Source organism: Numenius arquata, chromosome 25, assembly GCF_964106895.1.
Source record: "Numenius arquata chromosome 25, bNumArq3.hap1.1, whole genome shotgun sequence".
NCBI classification, from domain to species: Eukaryota; Metazoa; Chordata; class Aves; order Charadriiformes; family Scolopacidae; genus Numenius; species Numenius arquata.
In genome coordinates, this window is record NC_133600.1 from 6,051,772 (window position 1) to 6,077,254 (window position 25,483).

The following is a 25,483-nucleotide window of genomic DNA, read 5'->3' on the forward strand; positions in this document are numbered from 1 at the left end:
GTCGGGAAGCCGTTCTGCTTTCTCTCTTCCTTCCCCAACCTGTTCCCCTCCCAGCAAGCGGCTGCTGTGCTCCAGGGGAAGCTGCAACGCTGCATCCCCCCCGGCACCACATCGCCTGTGCCCCCCACCCCACAGCAATTGCACAAGACAGCAACACCCAGAGGGGAGGAAGCGGGTGGAGATGCACCCAGGCTCAGCCCCCTGGGGTTATTTAAGCACCCCCCACCCTGAGCGGCCCCAGAGGAGGTGACAGTGGCCCACTCTGCGCCAGCATGGTCACGGCTGGGCTGTTCATCCTCAGTCTGGGGGGCTCCATCCTGCTCCCGGCACTGGCCCCGGCAGGTAATGGGGGAGCTGGGGCTGAGAGGGCTGCAGGGATGTTCGCCACAGCTGGGGTGGGAGAGGGAGACCCTGGGCTGGAGCAATGGGGGGGGCCGAGGAGGCTTTGCCCAGCCACACTCGGCTGTCCTCAAGCAGAGCCAATGCTTGGCTGCTCCCCAGCACTGGGGTGTAGAGCTGGGGTGCCTGGGACATGCAGCCAAGAGCAGGACAGACACAGGTGAGAGCCGTGCCCAGACCTTCCGGCAGCTGGTGACCACCTGCACCCACCCACCAGGTGCCCAGGGGAGCCGGATCATCGGGGGAAAGGCAGTTGCACCCCACTCCCGGCCCTTCATCGCCTCCATCCAGATGGACAGGCAGCACGTCTGTGGGGGCTTCCTGGTGTGGCCCAAGTGGGTGATGACAGCAGCCCACTGCCTCATTCCCAGGTGAGCCCGTCCCCCCCAGGGGACAGCGCAGCCCCCTTCAAATGGATACCCCCATCCCAGGGGGATACACAGTCCTGGAGCGACTTCACCACCACCACCCATCCGTGCTCCCCCAAGCCCTCCTCGCTGGCCCCCTTCTCCCCCTCCCCAGTTACCCCCGGCTGCACCAGCACCCGCTCAGGACCCCTCTGCCACAGGCGCAACCCCTCGGTGCAGGTGGTGTTGGGCGCCCACCGTCTGGAGGAGCCTGAGGAGTCCCAGCAGGTCTTCAGCGTCACGGAGTCCATCGCCCACCCTCACTACAACCCTCGCTCGGTGGACAACGACATCCGACTGCTCAGGGTGAGTCCCGTGTGCCACCGGCCATCGTGGACCAGCTTGGGCCAAGTGGGCATCTCCCTTCTGCGTCCCACAGAGCGTGGAGGACCCCATCTCCCTCCTGCACCCCACGGGGCGCAGGAGGGAGATGGGGTCCCCCACACCCCGAGCCGACACTAGATGTCAGTGCTTCTCCGGAGAAGCAGGACCGCACCGTGGGGTGCGATGGAGGCGGCTGAGGACATGCCGACCATGGCTGTGTTGGCAGCTCCTACCGCTCCCGGGCAGCCAGTCTGTGGAGCAAACTGGGACCAGTACAAAGGGGCTGGTGTTGGGGTTCAGCCTCCAAAGAGGGATGGGAAAGGCAGAACTGGGGGGGGGTCAATGTGAGTGAGGAGCTGGGCAGGCGTGTGGTGGGGTGCTGGGGGACCCCAGGTGGGTGTGGCTGGGTGGGTTCTGCCCCATCAGTGATGCCACCTGTGCCCCCTCGACCCCCACCCAGCTGAACAGGTCGGCCACGCTGAATGAGTACGTGAGGCGGATCCGCCTGCCCGCACCCCACATCGACCTGAAGCCGGGCACCGTCTGCTACGTGTTGGGCTGGGGGGACACCTCCAACTATGGGGACCGGCCCACCGAGCTGATGGAGACCGGCACCACCATCGTCAAGCGGAGTTTCTGCCGGACACTGTGGAGGGGAAAGGTCTCGCCCAACATGCTGTGCGGGGCCAGCCGCAACACCACCCTGCAGGGCGTCTGCGCAGTGAGTGCACCCCAGCCCCGCACCCCCCCAGCCATCCTCCCCGGGAGACGCTCTGATCTCCCTCCCATCCCTTTCCTTTGCAGGGAGACTCTGGGGGGCCCCTGATCTTCAAGGGAAAAGTTTACGGCATTGTCTCGTTCTCCGGGCAGAGATGCGGGGACCGTCGGTACCCTGACATCTACACCAAGATCTCCAACTACATCGACTGGGTGCATGGCACCGTGCAAGGGCACCGCCATCAGAAGGGGCAGCCAAAGCCCTAGCCGGGCTGGGGGGGGTGTCCCAGGGGCAGATGGGCTGCCGGGAGAGAGGCTGGGGTGTCTTGGCTGCCTGGGAGCTCCCAGGAGGGGAGAAAAGGGCCAGGACTCCAAGGTTCTCCCGGCTCCAGGGGGTTTGAGGGCTGATGCTCAGGGCTCCTCGACCCAGGGCAGGGCAGGAGACTGACTCTTCCTCTTGGGGAGGGGAGATACATCCACCCCCCCGGGCTGTACAGGAAGCCCTGGCACCTCGCTCAGCCTCTTGCAGCGGCAGCATTTACCTCCCTCAATAAAAACCTCATTCCCAGACCCGTGTCCATTCACCTTCCCTCTACCCACCCTGCTCCCCCCTTACATGGGGGCCACAGCCCACGGCTCCAAGACAGGCAGGAGCCCCAGGGACACTCTCCCCCCACCAGCCCCTGCCCACCCTGGTCCGACCCCAGGGATGTGATGGGGAGACTAAGACCGAGCCCAAGACCCACCTACAGGCCCTGGGGCAAGGTTTTAGCCCCCTTTAATCACCTTAATCACCGGATGGGCAGCTGAGCCTGGAAGGTGGGGGGGCTGGTTGGGCTGAGCCTTAACCCCACTCTGCCCAGCAAACAGGGGCTGGTTTTTCCCAGCTTTTCCCTCTCCTGTCCCCCTGCCCCACCATGACCCCTCTCTGGCCGTCCTACTGCTCCCGTCTCTGCTCTGGTCCCCAGCCAGACCCCAGCTTGTCCTGGGCTGGGGGGGATGGAGCAGGGAGTGCAGGGGGTGCAGGAGGAAGGAGGGAAGCGGCAGACCCCGCTCAGGACCAGGCCTTGCCCGGGAGGAGCCGGGATCCTCATCCAGGCGCTGCCACCCCACGGAGCATCCCCAGCAGTGCTGGAGCTGCCTTCCTGCCGGGTGGGGCTCCCCGTCCTGTCCCGTCCCACCCCATCCTGCCCCATCCAGTCCCACCTGATCCCATTCCATCCCAGCCTGTCTCATCCCATCCCGTCTCATCTTGTCCCATCCCGTCCCACGCCGCACCCTCCCCCCCGCACTACAGGACCCCCCAAACAGGGAACCACAGACACCCCCCGGGGGCAGATGGGCGCCCGGCCACCCCGGCTGCGCTGGCAGAGCTGTGGGGATCCCATCAAGAGCCTCACCCCCTCCCCGGCACGCTCGGGCGCTCACCCTGGGGGGAGCTGGGTGGCCACCAGCGCAGGGGCTGGGACCTGCCCATGCCAGTACGTGTGCCGAGCTGCTGCCGCCGGGTCTCAGCTGAGAGGCACACGCAGCAGGCGGCTCTGCCCGGCGTCGTGGCCATCTCTGGGGACAGATCCAGACATTCCCTGCTCCTAGTTGTTTGTTTTCTCTGCAAATTGTTGGCTGGCGTGGGGCGCAGCCACCCTCCCCACCCAGGGGGTCCCGCAGGAGGCTGCAGCCGACCGCAGCATCTGGCATGGGCCACCTTGCTGCCCTCGGGGGCTCTGCCAGGGAGGATGAGGGCCAGGGCTAAGCCAAGAGGTCCCCAGAAGCCACCCTCACCTCTGTGGTCCCCATGCTCCCCACACTGGCTGCCACATCCCCTCCGGTCGCAATCCCAGCTCCCTGCTGTGGGGCTTCGCACGGGGTCAGAGGGACACAGTCACAGGCACCGGTGGCCTTGGGGACACCCAGCAAAGGACAGACCCCTGCCGGCCTCCAAGGAAACCCCAAACCCCCGTGGGCTCCTGGCTGCGGCAGCGTGGGGCAGAGCCCCCCAGGATGCCGGGGTAGGGCTACTAGCCCCAGGACTACTGCGCGCTGCCGGGAGCCCGGGGAGCCGGTGCCTGTCCCGGCTTGTCCCAGACCACCCAAAATCCAGCGGGAAGGAGGCGCCTGACTCACGGCCGTGTTTTGGAAGCTGAAATCTCCCGCTCATCGGCGGGCGCTGACGTCGCCACCGCAGCCGGTGCCCGCGGGCTCGGCACAGGGCCAGCACGCCAGGCGCTGCAGGGGCCAAACCCTACGTCCGGGGCAGGCGGAGGATGGTGAGCAGCCTCAGGGAGGAAGGCGCTGCGGGCGGGCTGTAGGGAAAGCTGGGCCACACACCTCCACGTGCGGCAAACGCTGGCGCAGGGAAAGTCCTGGGCAGTGGTTTGGCAGCTCCTTTACACCCACCCATAAAAGCAGGGGCTGGGGGGGGGGCATCGCTGAGCTGGGCGGGTAGAGAGGGGCTGCAGGAGAGCCCCCACCCCGGGTTGCAGTGCCGCTGCCCACTGTGCCCTTTGCAGCTCCAGTGCACACAAGACACCCGCGTTCAAGCCAGGCTGCAGCCCCGGCCGGATCCTGGGGGATGCTCAGTGCCCTCCTGGTCTGCAGGGGGGGCTGAAAGTGCCAGGGACCAGCCAGAAGTGAGGGTCTCCTTCCCCCTCACCCCTTCATAGTGACTCAGTTTCCCCTGCATCAACCCTCTCTGGGTCGGGGGTCTCTGTCGGAGCCAGCCCAGCCCCGGGAGCTCCTTGCTGCTGTGGGGGCCATGCCAGAGGCTGTCTGGGCGCCAGGTCCTGAGCCGGGCACGGGGGGCTCGACCCACATGAGAGTTGGTGGGGTGTGGGGGCTGCCCCCCAGGCACAGGCGACGTGGTGGAGGGGGAACCATGGCAGCTCCCCTTGGGCTGGCAGTGCCAAGCTGCAGGCGGCCGCCCGGGCTCCCGTGCCGGGGCAGCATCGCACATCAGGACCCAATTAATGGCAGGAATTGTTTTGTGAAATACCAAACCCTCACGGCACGGCCCGACATTGGGAACTGATCCATCTGCATCGCTGGTTGGTGTCTGCTCATCCCTGCTCCCCTCTTTCCTTCTGCTGCAGAGGAAAAACCCCAACGCCGAGCTGGAGCTGATGCAGGGGGAGCAGGGCCGAGCTCCTCACCCGCTACCAGGGGCTCTCCCCCCACAGTGTCCCTCTGTCCCCACGTCCCTCAGCCCCCTGGACCCCACAGGGGGTGGGCAGCGATGCTTCGGGCAGCACAGCCCCCCCAGGAGACGCAGCTGCCTCCTGCAGCCCCAGAACCCGCCAAACAAAACAGGACCTGCAGCACCATTTATTCTTCTTTTAATTATAATCCAAGTTGTAACACAGCCGTAAAATGTCCCTAAAACCACCGAACAGGAAATGTATACGTTCCCATCGCATCTGCCTCAGGAATCAGAACGCACTCATACAAAAATAGAAAATAGGGTATTTTTTATATATATATATATTATATATATGATATTTATATAAAGGCAAGAGCTTCTCGGTGTCAGAGATGAGATGGTATTTACACAGGTGACAACACACAAAATGAGAGAAGTAGTAAAAATAAATACAGAGGGTGTCAACAGAGCAGGGGGTAGGGGTGTGGGGGGGCCGGGGCTGCGCAGCCGAGGGGGAACCAGGCTGGGGGTCCCAGGGCGGGGGGGGCAGATAGGGCCATGAACCCCCCTCCTGTCCCCCTCTGCTGTGCTGTGCAGTGGGTTGGGAGCCGAGCACCGTCCCGGGACACCACGCGTTGCTGTGCCCAGCGCCAGCCCTGGAAAGGCCTGGGGGGGCTGCGGACCCCCCTCTCCCCCGGCTGCTTCCAAAGCTGGGAGGGCTCTGGGTGGGCTGGCCCTGGGCGGTGGGCTCTGGGTGAGGGCACTGGCAGCAGCGGTGGGCCCGGTGGGCTTGGGGGAACAGTGGTGCTGGGCTGCCAGGGCATCACCTCCAAAGGTGAGTGGGAGCCTGGTATGAATGGGCCCGGGAAAATCTAAAAATCTGTTTTAACACACACATGCTAAAACTTTAGGAGAAAAGAAAATAAAATACATATATATATTTTATATATATGTATATAAAAATCTCTCTCTCTCCAAGGGGATGGAGCCCCTCCTGCCTTTCCTGCTGCTGGCAGCTGGGGCTGAGCCCCTCCGGGGAAGGCAAAAGCGCAGATTCCCTCTAGATCTTGAGGTCCCAGCCAGAAACGTCAGCAGAGTACCGAGAATTCAATCCAAAAATAAATAGGCCCAGGGCTGCCGGCCAAGGACACGTGGGGGGGCCCAAGGCGCAGCAGCACAGACGCCCCCTCAGCGCCGTAGGGCTGTAGGAGCAGAGAGCTCTGCCGGGCACCAGAGCATCCCCGGGGTGGCTCGGCATTGCCCCGGCCACGCAGGCTGGGAGCCCCCTCCCCTGCTGGCAGGACCGAGAATCAGGCCCCCTGCAACTGCATAACATACACGGGTATAAATAAGGATCTTTTTTATCTTAATAAATATCAGGTATATGGTTTGTACAATATACACATAATGCCCCTGTCTCCCGGGTCCGGCCTCACGGCGAGGGAGGATTCACACGTAGTTCTCTTCCGCGTTGTCCGTCTCTGAGGAGAATTTGGCCGCAGCTGGAAATGGAGCAGGTGAGGGGGAGAAGGGGTGAGGGGGGTACGAGGGGTGGCCGGGGGCTGGGGCTCCGAGCCCACCACCCACCCCCGGGACACCCCGCTCACCTGAGCAGCTCCCGTAGTGGCGCACGCCGATGGAGCGGCCGCGGTGGCAAGTGGCCCGCCGGAGGTGGCACGCCGAGGGGTAGGTGACGTTGTTGTTGCCGCAGAGGGCACGGTCCAGGCTGGTGGGCTCGGGGCAGGGGGCCGTCCGGCACATCACGCAGTGGGCACTGCCCGTCTGGTCCACCACGCAGGTGTGGGTGCCAGGGCACACCACGCTGGAGCAGGACTCTGCAGGGAAGCACACGCGGCCACGGCTGAGCTGGGGACGGCCACCACCCTCCTGGGGCTCCCCTGACCCAGGAGGGCAGGGGGCATCATCCCAGAGACCCCCAGCCAGCCCAGCCCCCTCCTGCCTTTAGCCACCAGGGAACAGAGCGCAGCCGGGGGGTGGAAGGTCCCAAGTCCCCCATCGCTGCTGCTCCCAAGGACGGGAGGTGGCTGGGGCGGATGTCCTGGGTCTGAGGGACCATCTGGCCCCACAGCCCCCCCGGCCAGACCCTTGTCATGCTGGGGGTGGGGTGGGCTGAGCCCAGCTTGGCACAGTGGGACCGGGCCGGGGCAAGCAGCCCCACGCAGGTGCCTTGGCACGGGGAGCAGTAGCCACTGCGGCCCGGCTGGCAGCCACCATGCTGCACACCCTGGCCAGAGGGGAAGGGGAGGGTCCCCTGGACCCCACCCAGCCCTGGCAGAGGGGACAGAAGGAGCTGCGCAGACAGGATCGGGCCCTGCACAGAGCTCTGCTGGGACCCCAAATCCTGGTGTCTGTAGAGCCTGCCAGCCCCACAGCCCCCCATCCCAGCACGTCCCCGTGGCAGCGTTGGGGACACGGCAGGACCCGCAGCACTCCCCGGACACCGTAAACACTGCGCGAGGCCATCCCTCCACCCCCCGCTCCTTTCCTGCCGGATTGGAAGGGGATTTGGCATCTGCAACTCCCAACTCGCGTTTCTTGCCCCACATTTCCCTGTGCAGTCCAGAGCTTGACAGGCAAAGCATCTCAGAGAGGAGGGCTGGCAAAAATAATCATAATAATTCTGACAGTTCTTGGCAGGGCAGGGAGGATTGCTGCTCTCTTTAACAAAACAACAAAAAAAAAAAAAAAGGGGGCTTGATGTTTGTAAGTGACATTTTACGGACTGTTATTCCTCAGCCCATGGTGAGGCTCAACCCCCGTGGCACCGATGGGCTGTGTCAGCATCACAGGCGGCTCTGCTGCCGTGTCCCCACCGGGGTGGCCGGGACAGGGCCCTGGGCGGCCAGTGGCTGCCAGCAAGGGTGACACTGAGGGATGTGACTCCCCCGCAGGTCAGGGGGCTGCTGGTGGCCGTCAGTGCCGGGCTGGCTGCAGAGCAATGTCCCTCCCCGGGCGCAGCCAGTGTCAGGCACAGGCTGGTGGAGCCACCGGTGCTCTGGGCAGGATGGGTCCTCCCTGGGACACGCTGCCCACAGGGGGACACCCAGCTTCCCTGGTGGGAGAGGGGAGGACGTGCCCAGATGTGCTGGCACAACGTGGCAGGGTGACCCTTCCTCTCTGCACCAGAGCCACTCACAGTGTGCCAGGAGAGCCCAGGGACCGCGCTGTTGTCCATCCTGTTACAGGAGGGTACAGCTGGGATCGGTCCCACGCAGACCTGGGGCACAGGAGCCACAGGGGATGGGAAAGGATGGGAATGGAATAAAGCAGGGTGGGGGCACGACCGGACCTACTTTTGCATTTTCCCTGGTACATGACTTCAAGGTCGGGATGGTCTCTGCACTTGGCCGTCAGCAGGTCGCACTCATCCCGGTAGGTGTACCCGTCGGAGCCGCAGACCTGCAGCTTGCGGGGCAGGCTGGAGCAGTCGGGGGCGCAGGCACACTGGGGACGCCCGTGCTTCATCTTGCAGACCTTGTCGGGGCCACACACCACCCCCTCACAGCTCTCTGGGGACAGAGGGGACCAGCACGTGAGGGTGCAGCACCGCAAGGGAAGGATCCATGTGCCCAGCCTGGCTGGCACCCCAGGTGGCGCCGGGCAGGACAGGGCCAGCATCAGCCCTCGGGGTCCCAAATCCCTCCCGGGATCCCAAATCCCTCCCGGGGTCCCAACGCACACGCTGACGCTGCACGGCCCCAAGCAGCATCTGGATCTGCTCAGCTCCGCCAAGGAGCAGGTCGTTGGCTGGAGCCCCACACGCTCATCCAGCGCCCGCCCCAGCCAGAGCCCCGGCCCCCGCGCAGCACCAGCTCACTCATTTCTGTGGATTTATTTTTTGGAAGGAGACCTTTCTTTTTCTTGTGCAATGGAAAAAAAAAAAAAAAAAAAAAAAAAAAAAAAATCTATCTCTGCAAGGCCCCAGCTCCTCCAGAAGGAACTGGGCTTCGCAAGTTGTCTGGGCAATGCGGAGCGCGGCTCCCACCAGACAATACCCAGCCCTGTTTTGCTCGGGGCCTCCGTGACTTGAACACAAGAGCGGGACGCGGCAGCGAGCGCAGATCCCCAGACAGGCGGCCGCTTTGTCCCCCGGGTCACCCCCCAGCCAGCACACAGGCCGGGTTCAGAGGGTCCTGCCAGCGCTGCCCCGGGGCCATGCCCACGCCAGCGGGGACCGAGAGGGGCCGGTCACGGACATGGGTGCCCCCACAGGGAGAGGCAAAGGGGTCAGCGCCCACAGCAGGGTGGGGACGGGGGCTCCAGGTGGAAGCCCCTTACCCCCCCAAAGCACACACACAGCCCTCGCCTCACAGGGACCTTTTTGCCCCCTGGGACGCAGGCGATGCCGGGAGCTGGGGGGGTGCAGGACTGCCTCCGGCACAGGGACACGGCTCCATTGGCACCCGCAGGGAGGAAGGTCAGGCAGGACCCAGAATCTTCCCAAGACGGGGATACACCCCAAGCAGGAGGGATTCCCACAGACAGGGTGTGTGCTGGGAGCTGCTGGGAGCTTCAGAGGGGGATTTCCCCACAGGAGAGGGGTCACTTTGGGAGACAGCAGTGGCGGGGGGAAAAGGAGGAGGAAGGGGAAATTCCCCATCTGTTTGGCCCGGCCCTCCCCAGGGGAAATTCCCTGGTGGGAGACAGACAGTTCCCGGTTTGCTCCCTGATTTCCATAGCTGGGGCCTGTCCAAGGGAAGGGGAGAGTGGCAGCTGAGCCCCGGCAGCATCCTTGGGGAAATCCGCAGGGATGAGACCCTGGGACAGAGGGACGGCCCCAGGGCTGCTGGAGCAAACAGAACTCTCGTTGCCCTCCACTCCAGGAGGTGGCCACGAGCGCAGGGTCGGGCCATCCCATCTCAGCAGGGAGGGAGACAGCGGGACCATCTGCCCATGACCCCGACCATGCAGCCCGGCTCCCCCCCTGCGCCGGGTCCCCAGGGGGACACCGTGTCCCCAGCAGCTGGAGCAGGAATTCCACCCCCCCACCAGAGACCCGCTGCGGAGCCCCCCGGGGCCTGGCCAGCACCTTCCCGTGGGGCTCGGCCGCCCCGGCTGCTGGCGCGGGGCTGGTGGCTGCAGCCCCTGTTATCCTGGAGTAACCTCCGCCGGCCCCGCGCGCCCCGGGAGCGCAGCACGGCTCATCCGCCCTTTCCAAGGCCTCTGGCGTGCCGGAGCCCGGTGGGGAGCAGCACCAGCTCCATCTGGATGGGACAGGCAGGGGCTTTCTGAAGGGTGGGGAGTCACGGTCTATGTGCCGGCTGGGCTCTCCAGCCCTTTCAGCAAGGGTCCTGCTCCCAGACCCCGATGATCCCCAGGAGCCGCAGCCCCCACTGGGCTCTGCGGCCACCAGCAGCGCCCCATGTCCCCCAGCCTCCCCACAGAGGTGAGGGCAGACCCCTGGGACAAGGCTGCCTGTCCCCATCACGCTCAGCCCCAGGCACAGGGGACCCACACTCCCATCCAGCCCCTGGGGAGGGTCTCGGTGCTGCCAGCACCCACCGAGTGGGACAAGCCTTGGGGAGATGGGGCAGAACGCCAGGGCTAGGACCCCACTCATCCTTTGGCACAGGGTGCAACCCCGAGCCGAGCCAGGACGGGGCCAAGGAGCAGGCAGTGCGGCAGCACCGGGGAGTGCAGAGAGGCTGGAAGAAGCGGTTTTGTTAAGAACCATTTTTTCCCCCTTTAAGCAAATAACGACATGACCTTCCAAAGACCTGCTCCTGCCTACTGCGGTCAGCAGGTCCTCCAGCATGTTCTCACAGGGCCACGCAAGTGCGACTGGGGGATCCGCGCCTCTGGCGCACGCCAAAACATCTGGCGGGGCTGGAACTCACAGCTGGAGAGTTTCCACTTCTGGAACTGCCCGTTACATAAAGCCGTTTCACACACACGCTGGGAGGAGGAAGGGGGAGCAGAGGGGAAGAAATAGATCTTTTTTTTCCACTTAAAAAAAAAAAAACCACCACTTAAGAAGTTTCCCTCTGAGCAGAGCTGGCGAGGGCAGCGGGGGAGGCCACAGCAGAGTTAACCGGGGAACGGGGAGCCCCAGCTTGGCTCCTCACACTCGGGGAGCCCAGCCAAGGCCCAGGTCACGCATCCCACTCCGCAGGGGAACAACAGAAATACACACAAAATGAGAGCTGCCGGGGATGGAGTCTGTCCCGTGAGCCCTGGCCCCATGGCAGCAGCCGTCCTGGAGCTGCACAGCCCAGGGTCGGTGGTCCCTGGGGTCCCCGTGCTGCCCCAGACAGCCCAGGAGGGCACCGGAGAGCCTGGTGTGGGGCAGCCCAGCCCCATCGCTGCCACTTCACCCAGAGCTGCGGGCTCCGAGCATCACCCCCAGGCCTCCGAGCATCCTCCCCGAGCAGAGCTCAGCCCCACAGCAGCCCACTGGCCCCACGGCTGCTCTCACCTTTGCAGGGGTGGCAGGTCACCAGCCCCAGGAAGCCCAGCAGGCTGATCTTGTTGCCGGGGTAGGTGTAGTTCGACCAAGCCACGTCCACGTTGCCGTTGGCACAGCATTCCTCCCACGTCACGCCTGTCTTCAGGATCATGGTGCACTTGGCCTCCTTCCCCTGCTGCAGCCAGCAGATCCCACCTGCGGAGAGGGCAGAGGGTGAGGGGCCACCGCGTGAAGGGCAGCGAGACCCCAGCCACAGGGACCACACCAGTGCCTGGGAATGGCCAGGAACCCAGAGAGGCTCCACGCTGGCTCCCATCTCTCCTGTGGCACAAGGGCTGTCCCAGAGCAGATGTCCCCATGGGACCCCCCTGTCTTCATGCCCACACCGCCACCCCAGCCCCCTGGGGCTGCTGGTAGCCCAGCTCCCCTGGCCAACAGGCTCCAAACCCAGGGCTAGCACCGCAGGGATGCACCAGTTATCCCAGCACTCGCAACTGATGCTCTGGGCAGCGATGTGGGGAGGGGTCAGCTGCAAGCCCAGTTTGCAGCTGACCCCTCCCCGCCGTCCTGCCCTCCCCACATCACTGCCCATCTCCTGCCCGACCCCACAGAGGGGGGTCTCCAGGCCAGTGGGTGCCCATGCCGTGAGGGCTGGATGCCCCCAGTGTGGGCTAACAGCCCCACAGAGGGGACACGGACCATCCCCATGGCAAGGGGACCTGACACCCCCAGCCTCAGCGAGGAGCATCCGAGTCATCAGCTGGAGAACAGGGCACTTGACACAGCCCTTGGGACGGGGCCAGCCCCGCGGCACCGGATCCCTCTGAGTCAAAAGCCTGTTTGTTCCTTAACCCCACCAGAGAATCAGTTATACTTTTTATTAATTTTTTTTTTTTTTTGGGTGAGTGATTCCTTTGCAATTTCCGCCTCTGCAAACCAGCCTCTTCTGACGCGTATTTGGGTTTACGCTCTCATTAGCTGCGTCTGAGGTTTGTTCAACGGCTGAAGATGGGAGGGAGGGGGAGAGGAACAGATCCTGCTGGTGCCGGGCTGGAGTCACTCCCCTCCAAAGTGGGTATTCACCCTGCCCCAAAGCGGAGTCAGCACCCGCCTCAGACCCCTGGTGCCCCCCCCCCCCCCCCCCGAATCCCTCCCATGTGCCTGATTTTGGTTGGGCCAAAAGCAGGTGGGGGTCCCAGCCAGGCCCCAGCTCCACAGGGATGGAGCAAACCCTCGGGCTGCGGGAACCAGGGGCCTGGACACCTCTGGAAGCATCATCCAGGCCAACACACCTCTGCCATCGGTGGGTTTATCCTCCGTGGATTGGTCTAATGGCTCTTTCAAGCCCATTTTTCCTTCACAACACCCCGCGACCCTGATTCCACCCCTCGTCACCAAGCTCCCCGGGAGCCGTGTCCTGGCTTTGGACTGGGGTCGCCCGTGGGCACAGCCCCACACAAAGTGGTCCCACCCGCCATGGGACGGACCCACGCACCCCCCGCCTGGGGGGTGCCCCATCCTCGGGGTTTCCCTGTGCCTCAGCCACGAGGGTGCAGCGCTCCCGCACCCAGCGTGTCCGCAGCAGCCGGGCTGTGCCAGGGGACACCCCGCGTGTCCCTGCCCGGGGCCTTCCAGCACTTGTACTCAACCCTGTGAAGCAGCAAGTGGAGATCCCGCGGGCTGGGGCGATGCCAAACACAATCCCGGGGGCTGCAGCAGCATCAGGGGCCTCCCCCATCCTTCAGGGCACCCTGACCCGCCACTCGCCAGCCCACGCTGGCAGGGGGAGATGGAGACGAACAGGACTGGGTGAGGGAGAAGACGGAAACTCCAGCACCACTGCGGGAGAGCTGAGGCTGGCAGCAGCACCCACAGCTCCGCAGCACTGGGAAGGGCTGCTGGAACCCCGGACCGGGGTGCCCAGATAGCTTCCCTGCGGGGAAAGGGCAACCAAAGAACCCGGGCACATCCCGGGCGCCCACGGGAGCTGCCAGCACAGTCAGCCCGACCGGGAGGGGTTCGAGCTGCAAACTCCACACCCAGATCATGAACCCGCCACCATGCCCAGTTCTTCCTGCCCGGCTCACAAAGCTCCAGAGCGGGGCTTTCCAGCCCCCCAGCCCGGAGAGAGGGACCCCTCCCAGGCAGCCATCCTCAGAGCAGTGTGAGGGGGCTGCCAGGGCCAGCCAGGCTGTTGCCCCCGTCACCCCCATCCCAGGGCACACAGGGGAGCAGGATGCCAGGGTCGGGCACCAGCACTGTCACAATATGGGACGTGGCAGCGGGGCCATGTGGGACCCCCGGTGCCCACTCCCACTGTGGCAGCCCCAGGGAGGGCCAGGGGCCACCCGATGGCACTGCCGGGCACCGGGCACCGCTCCACCACCACCTGGCACCGAGCACCTCCCGGTAAAACGGGCTTCTGCCGCCGAGAGCCCGGCCCCGCAGCCCGCACCCACCCGGCCGGGGCGGCAGCTGCCGGAAGGGACCGGGGGGACACAGCAGCACCCGGGACGGGGTGGGGGGGAGGGGAGGGCACAGCCCGACAACTGCGCCGGGACCCCGGGCCGGGCCGCCCCTGCCCCAAGCACCTGCCGGCGGGGCCGGGCCGGGGTCCCGGCGGGGAGCGGCGGCACCGACGGCCCGGGGCGGCGGACGGGCGGACCCGGCGGGAGCGGCTTCCCCGGTACCGGCCCCCCCCGCGGCGGGACCCCCCGGGCGGCACTTACCGTGCGCGGCGGCGGCGGGGCTGCAGAGGGCGAGCAGGCAGAGCGCCAGCCGCAGCGGCATGGCCGGGCCGGGGCGGCGGGACGGGCCGGGACGGGGCCGGGACGCTCCGGCGACCTGTTGCCTGTGCGGCGGCGGCGGGGCCGGCGGAGCTATAAAGCGGCGGGGCGGTGAATCACCGGGCGGGGCGGCGGGGGGGGGCCGCGGCCGGGGGCGGGGGCAGCGGGCGAGGGTGGGAGGTGAGGGGATGGGAGCTGAGAGTTGGGGGGCAAGGGAGGGGAGCGGGGGGGAATTGGGGTGCAAGGGGGGGCGAGGGGGTGTCGGTGAGAGCGCGGGGGGTGGGAGCGAGGGGCTGCTCGTCACCGCCTGCGGGTGCCGGGCGGGCGAGGGTGGTGGGGGCGTCGAGGTGGGGACGTGTCCGTGGGGCCGGCACCCCACAGCGGGACCGCACTGGGATGGAGATGGGCAGGGGAAGGTTTGGGGGTGCCCCCGTGCTGCGGAGCCCAGTAGTGGAGGAAGGGCCGGGGCAGAGAGAGCAGAGATGTGTCCCGGGAGACCCCAAAAGTGGGGGATTGCTGGGGTCTGGGTGCTGCCCAGAGCAGGCCCCCTGTCCCTCCCCATGCCTCTCCTTCCCCACCCACCCATCCTCGCATGAACCCTCGGTCTGCCTCCTCCCACCCTCCTCCTCCTCCCCGCAGCAGCCTTACGGTAAGGTCTGTGTCATGTGGCTTCTTTCATCTTTGCTCCCTGAACCCCGGCGCGGCTCCGCCGACAGCCCAGCGTCACCCACACCGCGCCGGCTGGGAAACTGAGGCATCGCTGGGCCCCGCTGCCTAGAGCCACACGAGCCCCCGACTGGGCGAGGCGAGGAGGGGAAGAAGAAGAGCTGGGGGGACGTACCCCCTGTGGCACACACTGTCTCTGTCCTCCCCACATGTCCCCAGTTGCCACTAGGGCTGCTCCATCCCAGCTCCTGAACACGTGCCAGACCCTGCACGGCCCATCCTGGGCTAGGGAACGGTGGCTGTGCCAGCGCTGCCAGGCTTTGGGGGTGGCCCGGCAGGATGGGGGCGGGCATGGGGTCTGGGGGCTGTGGGGAGCCCAGGACAAAGCAGGTCTGGCTCCCCAACATCCCCTGGCCTCGCTCCCTGCTTGGTGCCACCAACAGAGATCACCCACCCATCTGCAAGGGGGGTCGGGGCACAGTCAGGGCCCCCCCGTGCCCATCATCCCGCTCCCCTGGCAGAGCTCTGGCGACACAGGGCGCTCTGCCTGTCCCTGCTCTTCCTGCTGCTGCCCAGGGACCTTCTCCAGCCCCATGAACTCCTGTGTCCGTCCTCGGCCGTGCAGCTGAGGAACGTGTTACCCTTTGCACTGGCCTCAGCTGAGGTCATGTTTTCGGCAGAGCTGAGCCGGGCTCTGTCAGGAGAGGGGCCCCGGCCGGAGGGCCCAGGGGACCTTGCACCACCCCTCCGGCCCCGAGCAGCCTCCTCGCTCCGAGCCGGTGCCAGCACAGCCTGAGCAGCTCCGTTTGGCGCGGGGCAGCGCTGGATGCAGCTTTGGTCCAGGGGGACACAGAGCAGCCCAGGTCTCATGGCCGGGGTGGGGGGAGCAGGGGGGGATGCCAGCAGCCAGTGCAGTTGGGTACAGTGGCACCACCGCGTCCCCATCCCTCGCTCCATCCCAAGGGCGAGTCCCAGGGAAGGGCAGGGGCTGGCCCTCCACCCACCAAGGCAGACCTTCATCCCCTTCTCCCCATACAGCCCCCTGCACCCCCAGGGAGGGGAGGGGAACGGGAGGGCTGGGGTTTTACCCCCGGTGACACTGCTGTAAGGTGCAGGGCTTCGGTGGAGGATCCTCGGGCCCTGCAGTGGCATGGCACCTCTGGAGAGCGTGTGTATGGGGCAGGGAGCCCCAACCGAGGGACAGCGAAGGCTCTGCTGTCCTGGGGAGGAAGGGCAGAGCCGCAGCCCCCGCTGCTCCCATCCCCATCCCTCTTCCCAGCCAGCGTGACCCCTGGCTCGCTCTGCCGGCCTCGGAGCGATTGCCCATGTAAGGGCAGAAGAGCCAAGTCCCCGAGCTGGATTTCAATGAGCGAGCGGGTGGTGATGCACTCGCTCACATGCTCCGGGATGCAAGAGGAGCTCGCGGAGGCCAGGGAGGGATTTTCCCTGGCTGCGAGCGGCATTGCACAATCGGCCAGCTTTGGCAGGGAAGGGGTCGGACCTCGCTCCGCAGCGGCCGGCGCTGCCGCATCTGGAAGGGAGCAGCCGGGCTCCCGCGCCGCCTGACATGGGGCAGGAGGGGCCTGGGGGCCGGAAGAAAGCAGCTCGGGCTCCTTCCCCAAAGCTGGTGTGTCTCAGCACTGCCTCGAGAAGGCCTGTGGGTGCCCAGGGGCTCCGAGCCCTGCCGAGGCCACCCTGCTCCCAGAAAAGCCGTGCCGGGGGCTCTGCTTGCCTGCGGCCCTGGCAGCCCTGGGAAGCGCCGTCCCACCGGGGGCAAGGAAGCGACTTGCCCACGGTGCCGCCTCAGGCTGGGGCCAAGGCTGGTTCTCAAGCAAAGCTGGGAGCAAAACTCCACCAACCAGTCCGGGGTGCACGGGGTGATGGTGCCCCCCGCTCCCCCCCACACTCCCACCGAGGGAACCGAGCACCAGCAGCGCCCGCAGAGAAACCAGCCCTGCCCTGGCACCCAGGGGAATCAAAGGAACCCACGGGCCGGGCAGGGGGCTGGGGGTGGCGGGAGGAGCCAGAGCGGGGACAAAGGAGCTCTTTGGAGCCGCAGTGAATGGCAGCCTCACATCTGACCTTTCCGTCTGGGCGCTGGCTTTGTGCTGGGCCAGGCGGCTCCCCCAGCAGCAGGATTTCGGGCCAACCGTCCTCCCCCCCAAAAACCCGGGCTGCTTCATTCTCCTCAACTGCCGGGCTCCTTTAAAGGAGGGAATCTCGCCTCTCTCATCAGTTCAGGCTAATTAAACTCTGCTAAACCAATTAGAGCTGCAATTTGCAACAAGACATTCAATTGAGAAGTGTTTCTCACAGAGCCCAGGGTCAGGGCGCAGGCAAAGGAGCAGACGTTCCATGTCGATGGCGTGGGTTTGCCGGCAGGCATTGGGCAGGTCCCTGGGTGGCTTTTGGTGGCCATTTCCCCCTCGGAGAGAAGTGATCCCGGCCCCGTTACGCTCCCCATCGCAGAGGGACTCCCGAGTTTCGCCCACGCAAGTGGAGATGCTGCCGAAGCCCCAGCAGCATCCATGGGGAGTGGGGGCTGCCGGCCGGGGGTCCCCACAGCCCAAGGCACTGCCCAGGCTCAGCTGTAGCCGTGGGGTCACGGGAATCCCCGGGTACCCACGCTTGATGCAGCGGGGCCAGCTCGAGCTCCACCGAGGGTCAGCACAGTGTGAACCCAGCGAGTGGGAACCGAAGCTCGACCCGAGCCGTGGTCCCCGTCCTCACGAGCATCCCTGGGGGCACGTGGCGAGTGGCCGGTGTATGGTGTGTGCCGGCTCCGCAGCCCCATGGCACTGGCCCCGCCACCCTGGTGCGGAGCTGCCCCTTGAGGTGTGGAGCTGCTGCCGGCGGCTCCGACCCCAGGGCGGGATTTTTCTCCGCCGTGACTCCAGCCGGGTGGATGGGAGGGATGCTCGTGGCTCAGGGCTGCATCGCCGGCGCTGGGGAGAGAGCGGTGGAGCGGGCTGATCTGCACCTCGACGGCCCGGCCACACTCCACCCCTAGCGCTGACACGCAGCTTCGCCCCATGCCCCAGGGCGGCAGCGTCACCGCTCCGTGCCTCAGTTTCCCCATCTGCTGCGGCGAGATAATGCTCCTCTGCTTGATCCTGCACTATCTCACAGGAAGGTTGCAGGGATTAGTTAGCTAATGTTTGCAAGGAGCTTTGAAGATGAAAAGCCGTGAACAAATGCCAAGAAGTGCTGAGCTGGATTCTCCGCGCCGAGTAATCGTTTCATGTTCCTGGGATACTTCCACTGGTGCAGATGGAGGCGGGCAGGGCGGGAGAGCTGGCGTGCGGGGAGGGCAGGGGGGCGGGAGGCTTCTGGCAGATCTTCCCAAGACCTGCCTCTCCACATCTGATCACCCATCCTGTTTGACTCCTCATCACACCCGGATCCCTCCCGCTCACACCGTTCCGCGCCCGGAGAACACCCAGCCTCCTGAGGCGGCTCCTTGCCCCGTCCCTTTCCCCCCCACACTGGGCTCCTGGCCCTGGCTCCTAACACAGCATCACCCAGGCAGTTAATTAATGCACCCCTTACCTCAGTGTCCAGGAAAGACATTAAACGACGCGGCACCCGCCGCCCCCCCAGCCTCACCCCCTGCCATGTGCTGACGATCTCCCTCCCAGTTTTCAGTGTATTGTAAAAGTGCCCCTATCTTGGGCAACGGGGTTTTGTTATTGCGGTAAGATTTTCACGAGGCACCGTGTCCAAGGCTTTTTGAAGCCCAGATCTGTTCTGCCCCCAGCCCCACACACCCGGCCAGCGCGTCCGTCTCTTGGCTCCCCAGTTTTGGCTGGGCAAGAGCCGCTCCCGACCCCGCTGCCACTGCCCCAGGCCCTCTCCCCCTCCACACCCTCCCATGGGCTGGTGGGTCCCGGCTGGGCCTCAGGGGGTGCCAGGGGGGGTGTCGCAGATCCCCTTCCTGCTGCTGGCACCCGGCATCCCCCTACGTGCTGCAGGAACCATCATCCCGGGGGGGTTTGCTCCCTCTCCCCTCCTCAGCGCCATCCTCCTGCTCTCCAGGGCTCCGGCTGCCCCCAGCGAGGGCTGTGCTCGCCCAACGCCTCTTCCCTCCCAAGCACCGTCGGTGCAGGTGTCCCCAGCTCTGCCCCGAGGCGGGGGGAGGATGCTCTGGGCTCTGTCCTGGCTGGAGAAATGTGGTGAAAGCAGCATGGAGCAGAGTCGGAGAAAGCTGGGATGCGGGAAAGCAGTGGCTGGAGCTGGGAAAGGAGCGGGGATGTCCTGGCCCATCCCATCCCCATCCCGACCCATCCCAACCCATCCCATCACATCCCATCCCATCCCGTCCCATCCTACTCCATCCTGGCCCCACTGCCCGGCCCAGGGGAAGGAGCCGGGGCTGACGAGGCGCGTTGCCCCTCGCAGCGAGAGACCAGATGTCTCCTGTCCTGGCCCTGCTGTTGGTGCTGGTTTCCATCTCTCCTGTCTGTGCACACGCAGATTTAAAGCGGCCTTAATGAGCTCCTCACAAAACCATCTTGTGCCCACACGGCTGGATGAGCCTCGCGGGGGGAGCTGGGATGAGGGGTCAGGGGGGCTCCACCTTGGCTGGCCAGGCTCGTGTCTGTGCCCCGAATGAGCCACTGGTCACCTGGCCGGGGAGGAAGGAGAGGGGGCTCCCCACTGCCACCCAGCCCCACAGAGCCCCACTGAGCTGGGGTCGCTCCCCACAACAGCGAGTGCTTCCTGCTCCAAGCAGAGGACATCTTCCTGAGGAAGATGATGCAGGAAAACCACCCCCGTACACACACGCAGAGGGAAGAACGGCGATGCCCCTCCATCCTGCAGGAAGCCACCGGGACAGGCACAAGGACAATGCCAGGAGCGATTCAGGTCCTTCATCCCGCGGGGCAGAGGAGGAGGAGGATGCTCCAGGCCCCAGTGGGGAAGCTGCAGCAGGAATCACCTCTGTGCCCGGCACCCCCCGGCCATCCCCGCTCCGCCGTGCTCCCCGTAACCGTCCCTGCAGGAGCTGCGGCAGCTGCCGGGTCCCCAGGCTCGCGTGGCCGGGCTCCGCCACGTGTGACACGCGTCTCTGAGTAACTTTCACGCCGTGTAAACAAGCCGTGAGTCAGCGGCCGGGCCGGCCGTGCGGTTTCCCCAGCCTAAATGCTTCCTCTGCCGCGGTGGAAGGAAGGACCAAACCGAGCCTCCAGGGGAGAGCTGGCAGCGCCGTAAAACGTAATGAAATCGTGTGGGGCTGAACTGGGTCCAGGGGAGCCGGGAGTCGGTAAAAATCTCCCGGGTCATTAGAGTGTCTCTGGCTCCTCAGAGAGGCTGCAGGGAGGTGCTGCCGGAGGAGCGGAGCAGCGAGGGAAGGGCAGCGCCTGCTCCACTCCTCTTTGGTGCTGGTGATCCCGATGGGACGGCCGGGCTGCTGGCCACCCTCTGGTACTGGCTAGACGGAGGATGCCAACTCAGCTGGCACCTTCCTGCCCAGGGGTCTTCTCCAGAGCGCTCCTGGAGCCCCACACCAGCATAACCCAGCACGTCAGGGACAGAGCTCGCTCAGGAAGGGGTGGGAGACGCCGATGCATCGACCCCATCACCAGACACGGTCCCTGCAGCCGCATCCTGCTGCCAGTCGGGCAGACGAGGGCATGGGGGCTGATGGGCTCCATGCACGGGGCCAGGGATCAGTACCCAGGGTGTCTGGGAAAGCCAAGGCGAGTGGCCGTCCCACACAGTGGGGCACAGGCCGTGTGGTGAGCGAGGGCTGATCCTAACCCTCCCCTGAACCATGGGAAAGCATCCGATGGAGCCCCTGGAGGGGCTGATCCCGCAGGGGCCCATGGATGCCAGGGGCCAGCACAGCTCCCACAGCCTGACCTCGCAGTGCCAGCCCTCGCCAGGGGAAGGAGGGTTCCGCCATGGGCTGCGATGACGGCAGCTACTGAGGGTGACCCGAGCCAGGCAGGGGCATCCCGGCCCCGCCAGCACGGAGCATCCCGGCAGCCCTGCAGGACCCCCGTCCCTGCCTCTCGGCAGCTGAGGTTTGGCCAGCAAAGGGCAGAGCCGCCGCAGGGCACGTCTCCCCACAGAGCCCCCGTCTGCCCCCCAGCCCTCGTCAGAGGAGAAGCTTAATTGCTTACATAGCCCAGGCTTGCAGTTAGTAGAAAAACAAAACATGTTTTTCACATTAAAATTTGCCTTGAAAAACAATGGTTTATATCAAGCATAAGAAAAGCAAAGAATCCAAAAAGAAAAAGAAAAGGGAAATTTTTGGTGGAGCCCAAAAGCAGTCCCCAGGGACCCTGAACTTTCCCTGAGCCTCTGCCGTCGCCGCTCCGGAGGCAGGTGGGTTCCCGCCGGGACGGCTCGTGCCACGAGATACAGACATGTCGCCGACACGCTGCTGCCAGCCCCTGCCTGGCGGTGGAATCCCACATCCAGGGATGGAAACCGGCCAGGACCGCTCGCCGGCAGCATCCCTCAGACCCCACGGCCAGTGGCGAGGATGGGGCGCAGCCTGGACCCGCTGCTCGCAGGTTATCGGGAGCTGCCGGGGCGGGATCCCGACCTGCCCAGAGGGGCCAAGCTCAGGGAGACGAGGCGGGGGATGTAAATCTCCTGATCTGTCTGTGAGCGAATTCAAAGGGAGACCGATTCAAATCCGCCATGACATGACTGGCTCGGGGCTGGCAGACAATCCCTGCAGTGTTTGTAACAAATCTTGCCGCTTTCCTTTGAGTGGCCTCCAATTTATTAATTAAAATAGGCAATTATATATAATGTGGGGTGGAGGGGAGCGGGGAGACCAGCTGCACCAGTTATTCTCACTTGGCAGGAACCGTGCTGGAAAGCTGCTCCGGCTCCGGGAGGTGCTTGTGCTTTCAAGGGCTGGAGGCAGAGCCTGGGAGGGACTCCGCGCTCGCAGCCGCCCCCGGGTCCCCCTGGCACGGATGGGCACTGAGGGGGCTTCAGCTACAGCCACCATGTTATTGAAGTGCGTAGGGTCAAGACCTTTTAGAAAATGACTTGCCCGGGTCAGCAGGGAGCTGGCAGCAGCGCTGGAAGCTGCACCCAAAGTTGCCGGGATTTGCCGAAAGCAGCGGCTGCCCCCGGCCCCACGGGGCAGGAGCGTGTGGGGCTCGGGGCAGGGGCGAAGCCAGGCCCTTTTCTGACCGTTGCCATCCATCCCTCCACACTCAGTGACAGGAAAGACGAGGAGCCAGAGACCCCAGGCTTCACAGCGGTGCCACGGCAGCACCGGCGTGTCCGGGTTTATCCAAATGCTGTAGATCCTGCAGCAGCAAATGGGTGGGATTTACCCAGAGCCCTTGGTGCTCCCTGCAGGACCCCGGGGGCGCGGTGGGAACCGGACCCCACGGGGCTGGTGTGGTGCCCGTGCCCCCGGCTGGTGCCCCGGGGGGGGTCTGGCCGCACAGCACATTGGCTCCCGCCGAGACCGCACGATCGGGGCACGTACACGTACCCGCCTGTGCCGGAGCCCGCCGGCGGTCGCACCACCACAGCCCGCAGCCGTTCCCCGCCAGTGCCTGGCACGGTGGCACTGTCTGAATTAAGTAACGTCTCGGGACGTGAGCTCATCGCCAACACCCGCGGCGGCTCCCACGTGGCACCCACCGCTCTCCTCCTCCCGACACCGGCACTGTCTGGAGCAGCACCTGGCTTTCACCTTTCCCGCAAAGCCCCGGCCGGCTCCATGCCAGGCCCTGGCCAGCAGCCCCACATCGGCCCCTGTTGCTGGCACCACCACGTTGCCAAGCCCTGGACCACCAACCCCACATTGCCTCTGCTCCCAAACACCTGCAGATCTTGTGGCAGAGGCTGATGTCCCCTTGGGTTCCCATGAGCCCCGGTGAGGGATCCAGAGGGGCTTGTGTCCCCCTCCCCAGGGTAGCCCAGGTGGGATCACAGAGGGGCTTGTATCCCTTTCCATGGGGTAGCCCAGGTGGGATCATGACGCAGAGCTGCCGGAGGAGCCTCCCAGCCCGTCCCATCCCCTCGGACAATGACAGGCCCAGGACATTTTTCGCTGCTCTTGGCCAAAACCACCCTCTTTCCCTTCCGCTTTCCCCAAGCGGGGACGGCCGCTTTGCCCACCCAGCTGCTCGGGGAGCGGGCTCTGTCTAACGATGAATCGATACTAATCGGGGAGGTGTCACCTCTTCGTCAGTCCTCTCACAGAAGGGTGCAGTTTGCTGCTTTCTGCAGCACCGTGGGAAAATCCTCCCGGCCGCCCGCTTCCCGGGGTGACTCAAACGTGCTCCCGACCAGACCCAGCTCCCTCGGGGGACAGGCAGGGGACAGCCCACCACAGAACCCCAGTTCCCGGGATGTGCAGCCCCTGCCAGAGTGGCAGCAGAGGTGGGGTGCGTCTGCCCAGGCCCCCCGTGTCCCCAGCAGGGAGGGACTGCAGGGCACGGGGCTGCCTGGAGGAACGACGACCCCCAGAGAAGGGCTCTCGTGCGGGGTCCCCTCCCCAGGGGGGATGCAGAGGGCTGAGGGCTGGGCAGGGGACCCCGAGGCTGCAGGTCGGGGGGCTTGGGCCGAGCACTGGAGAAGCCACAGCTCTAAGAAGGAGCTTTCTGCCCGACCAGGCTCCCCGAGCCCAGGGATGAGGTGGTCCCGCGATGGAGCGTCCCTGCCCCAAGCTGCACAAACCCACCCCAATCAGCCGAGGGGGTCAGGGCTGAGGGGCTCTTCTCGACGGCTGCTTGCTGAGGTGTTGGGGCGGCCACTCTGCCCGCCCTTATCTCCACCTGCATTAATATCCGTTGCCATTTGCATCCTGACGAGTTGTTGCCACGTTCAGCTTCCGCAGCTCCTGCGTCAGGGAATTCCAGAGGGACAAAGTCAGTGGAGCCGGATCCTTCCCTCCCCATCCCACAGGCACCCGGCGCCCATTTGATCAAGTGGCAACTTGTCCTCCCACCGTCAAAGAGGGCAAGGAGAAACGCGTCCACGTCCTCAGCCTGGACGGGAACTCCCCTCCGGGGTGTGCAATGCCCCGGCCGGGGCTGCGGGGGGCTCTGCGGGCAGCCGGGCCACGCCGGGCTGTCTAGACCCACCTCCCCAATAAAGGCGTTGCAGAACTGGCTGGCAAGTTTCCTCATGGCTTGTAAATAATTGCTAACGCGCCTTATCAACAGCCGGGATCATCAATCAGCCAGTAAACGGCTGCAGATTTGTCCTGCAGTCGCAATTTCCACACGATGGCCAAACCCTTCCAGGAGTCGCCCACCGGCTCCCGGGCCGTTACGCGGCCCCTCCCCACCAGCGACCAGTCCCCGTCTGTCCCCGGCCCCTGCCACGAGGGGGGGACCCTCGGAGGGGGCTTTTCCCAGGGCTCCGGGGACGCTCCACACTGCTCCATCACCCGAGAAAGGCCGGAGCCGCAAAACCTGGGCGGAAGATGCCACCTGCTGGAAGCGGGGCTGGTGCCACGGGCTGGTGGGCACCCCCCACACCCTGCAGCCCCGCCACAGAGAAACCCCAAAAACCCACCGCCCCCCAACCGCCACAGCCCCAAAACCCCAGCACCCAGAAGCCCCCACACCCTGCAGCCCCACCATAGAGAAACCCCAAAACCCCAGCACCCAGAAACCCCCACCCAGAACTCCCCAAACCCCACAGCCCGGCCACCCTCGAACCCCCAAACCTCACTGTCCCGCAGCCTCCCCATCCCACCACCCAGAAACCCTCCAAACCCCACAACCTCACCATGCAGAACCCCCAAAACGCTGCAGCCGCACAAACCCCTCAGACCCACAAACCCCACAGCCCGGCTTGGTGGTGCCACGACGCTGGCCCCCGGTGCCAGGAACCCCAGTGAGGACCATGGGGACGCCGTGCTCCCCCAAAAGCCGTAACCCCAGGAATGGGCCAGGCTTGAACTGACCCCTGCGCGGGATTTTAACCTCCCCCCACCCCAGGCAGGCAGGGCCATGCCTGCACCCCCATCTCATTTCTGAGTTGCCCCAAGGAGGCTCAGCCAGGGAAAAGAACCCAGAAAAATAAACATTTCATCTACCACCCCCCCCCCCCAAAAAAAACCCAGCACCCACGGGGAGATTTGAGGGAAAACACCCCACTTGAGAGGCTTTTTGTGAAATTCAACATTCACCTGCCTTTCTGGCTATCACAACTTTAAGTGAATCTTGAGATTTTCACCGGAAAAAACATTTTTCCTTCATTTTTTGGGGGGGGGTGGGGGGGGTGGTGTGTGTGCCCCCAAAATCTCTCCCCCCCCTTTAAAAAAAAAAAAAAAATTCAATTTTTGAGATGAAATTTTAAAGCCAGGGAACAGTGGGGCCTCCAGCACCGGACGGGATAAAAGGGGGGGTGGGGGGTGGTCGGGAGTGTCGGCTGAGGGCTCGACGACCTCCCCCCCAACCCCCACCCCCCAGCCCCAGAGTAATGGCGACCGGGCCCCGCCCGCTTTCTTATATACCTCTAAGCCACGCCCCTTCTCTAAACCACGCCCTCTACCCCGCCTCCCATGAGCGTTTGGCCCCGCCCCTTCCCTTCCGCGTTGCCCCCCGCCTTTTGTCCCTTCTCGGCCGCCGTCGCCCCTTGCGCCGCGCGTGGCTGGGCGGGGCGGGGCGGGGCGGGGCGAGGCCGT

At 65.2% G+C, this 25,483-nt stretch overlaps 2 protein-coding genes across 2 annotated transcripts; one reads left to right on the plus strand and one right to left on the minus strand.

The window, feature by feature from the left end:
- Nucleotides 1-245: 245 nt before the first annotated feature.
- Nucleotides 246-2,414, plus strand: PRSS57 (serine protease 57). Its single transcript, XM_074163906.1, has 5 exons — nt 246-342; nt 617-770; nt 968-1,112; nt 1,591-1,851; nt 1,935-2,414. The coding sequence occupies exons 1-5, from the start codon at nt 273-275 to the stop codon at nt 2,112-2,114; spliced, it is 810 nt and encodes a 269-aa protein (XP_074020007.1). The 5' UTR covers nt 246-272; the 3' UTR covers nt 2,115-2,414.
- Nucleotides 2,415-6,432: 4,018 nt separating this feature from the next.
- On the minus strand, nt 6,433-14,200 carry FSTL3 (follistatin like 3). Its single transcript, XM_074163860.1, has 5 exons — nt 14,140-14,200; nt 11,420-11,605; nt 8,298-8,513; nt 6,591-6,818; nt 6,433-6,485 (listed from the first exon to the last, which is right to left on the minus strand). The coding sequence occupies exons 1-5, from the start codon at nt 14,198-14,200 to the stop codon at nt 6,433-6,435; spliced, it is 744 nt and encodes a 247-aa protein (XP_074019961.1).
- Between the last annotated feature and the right edge of the window lie 11,283 nt (nt 14,201-25,483).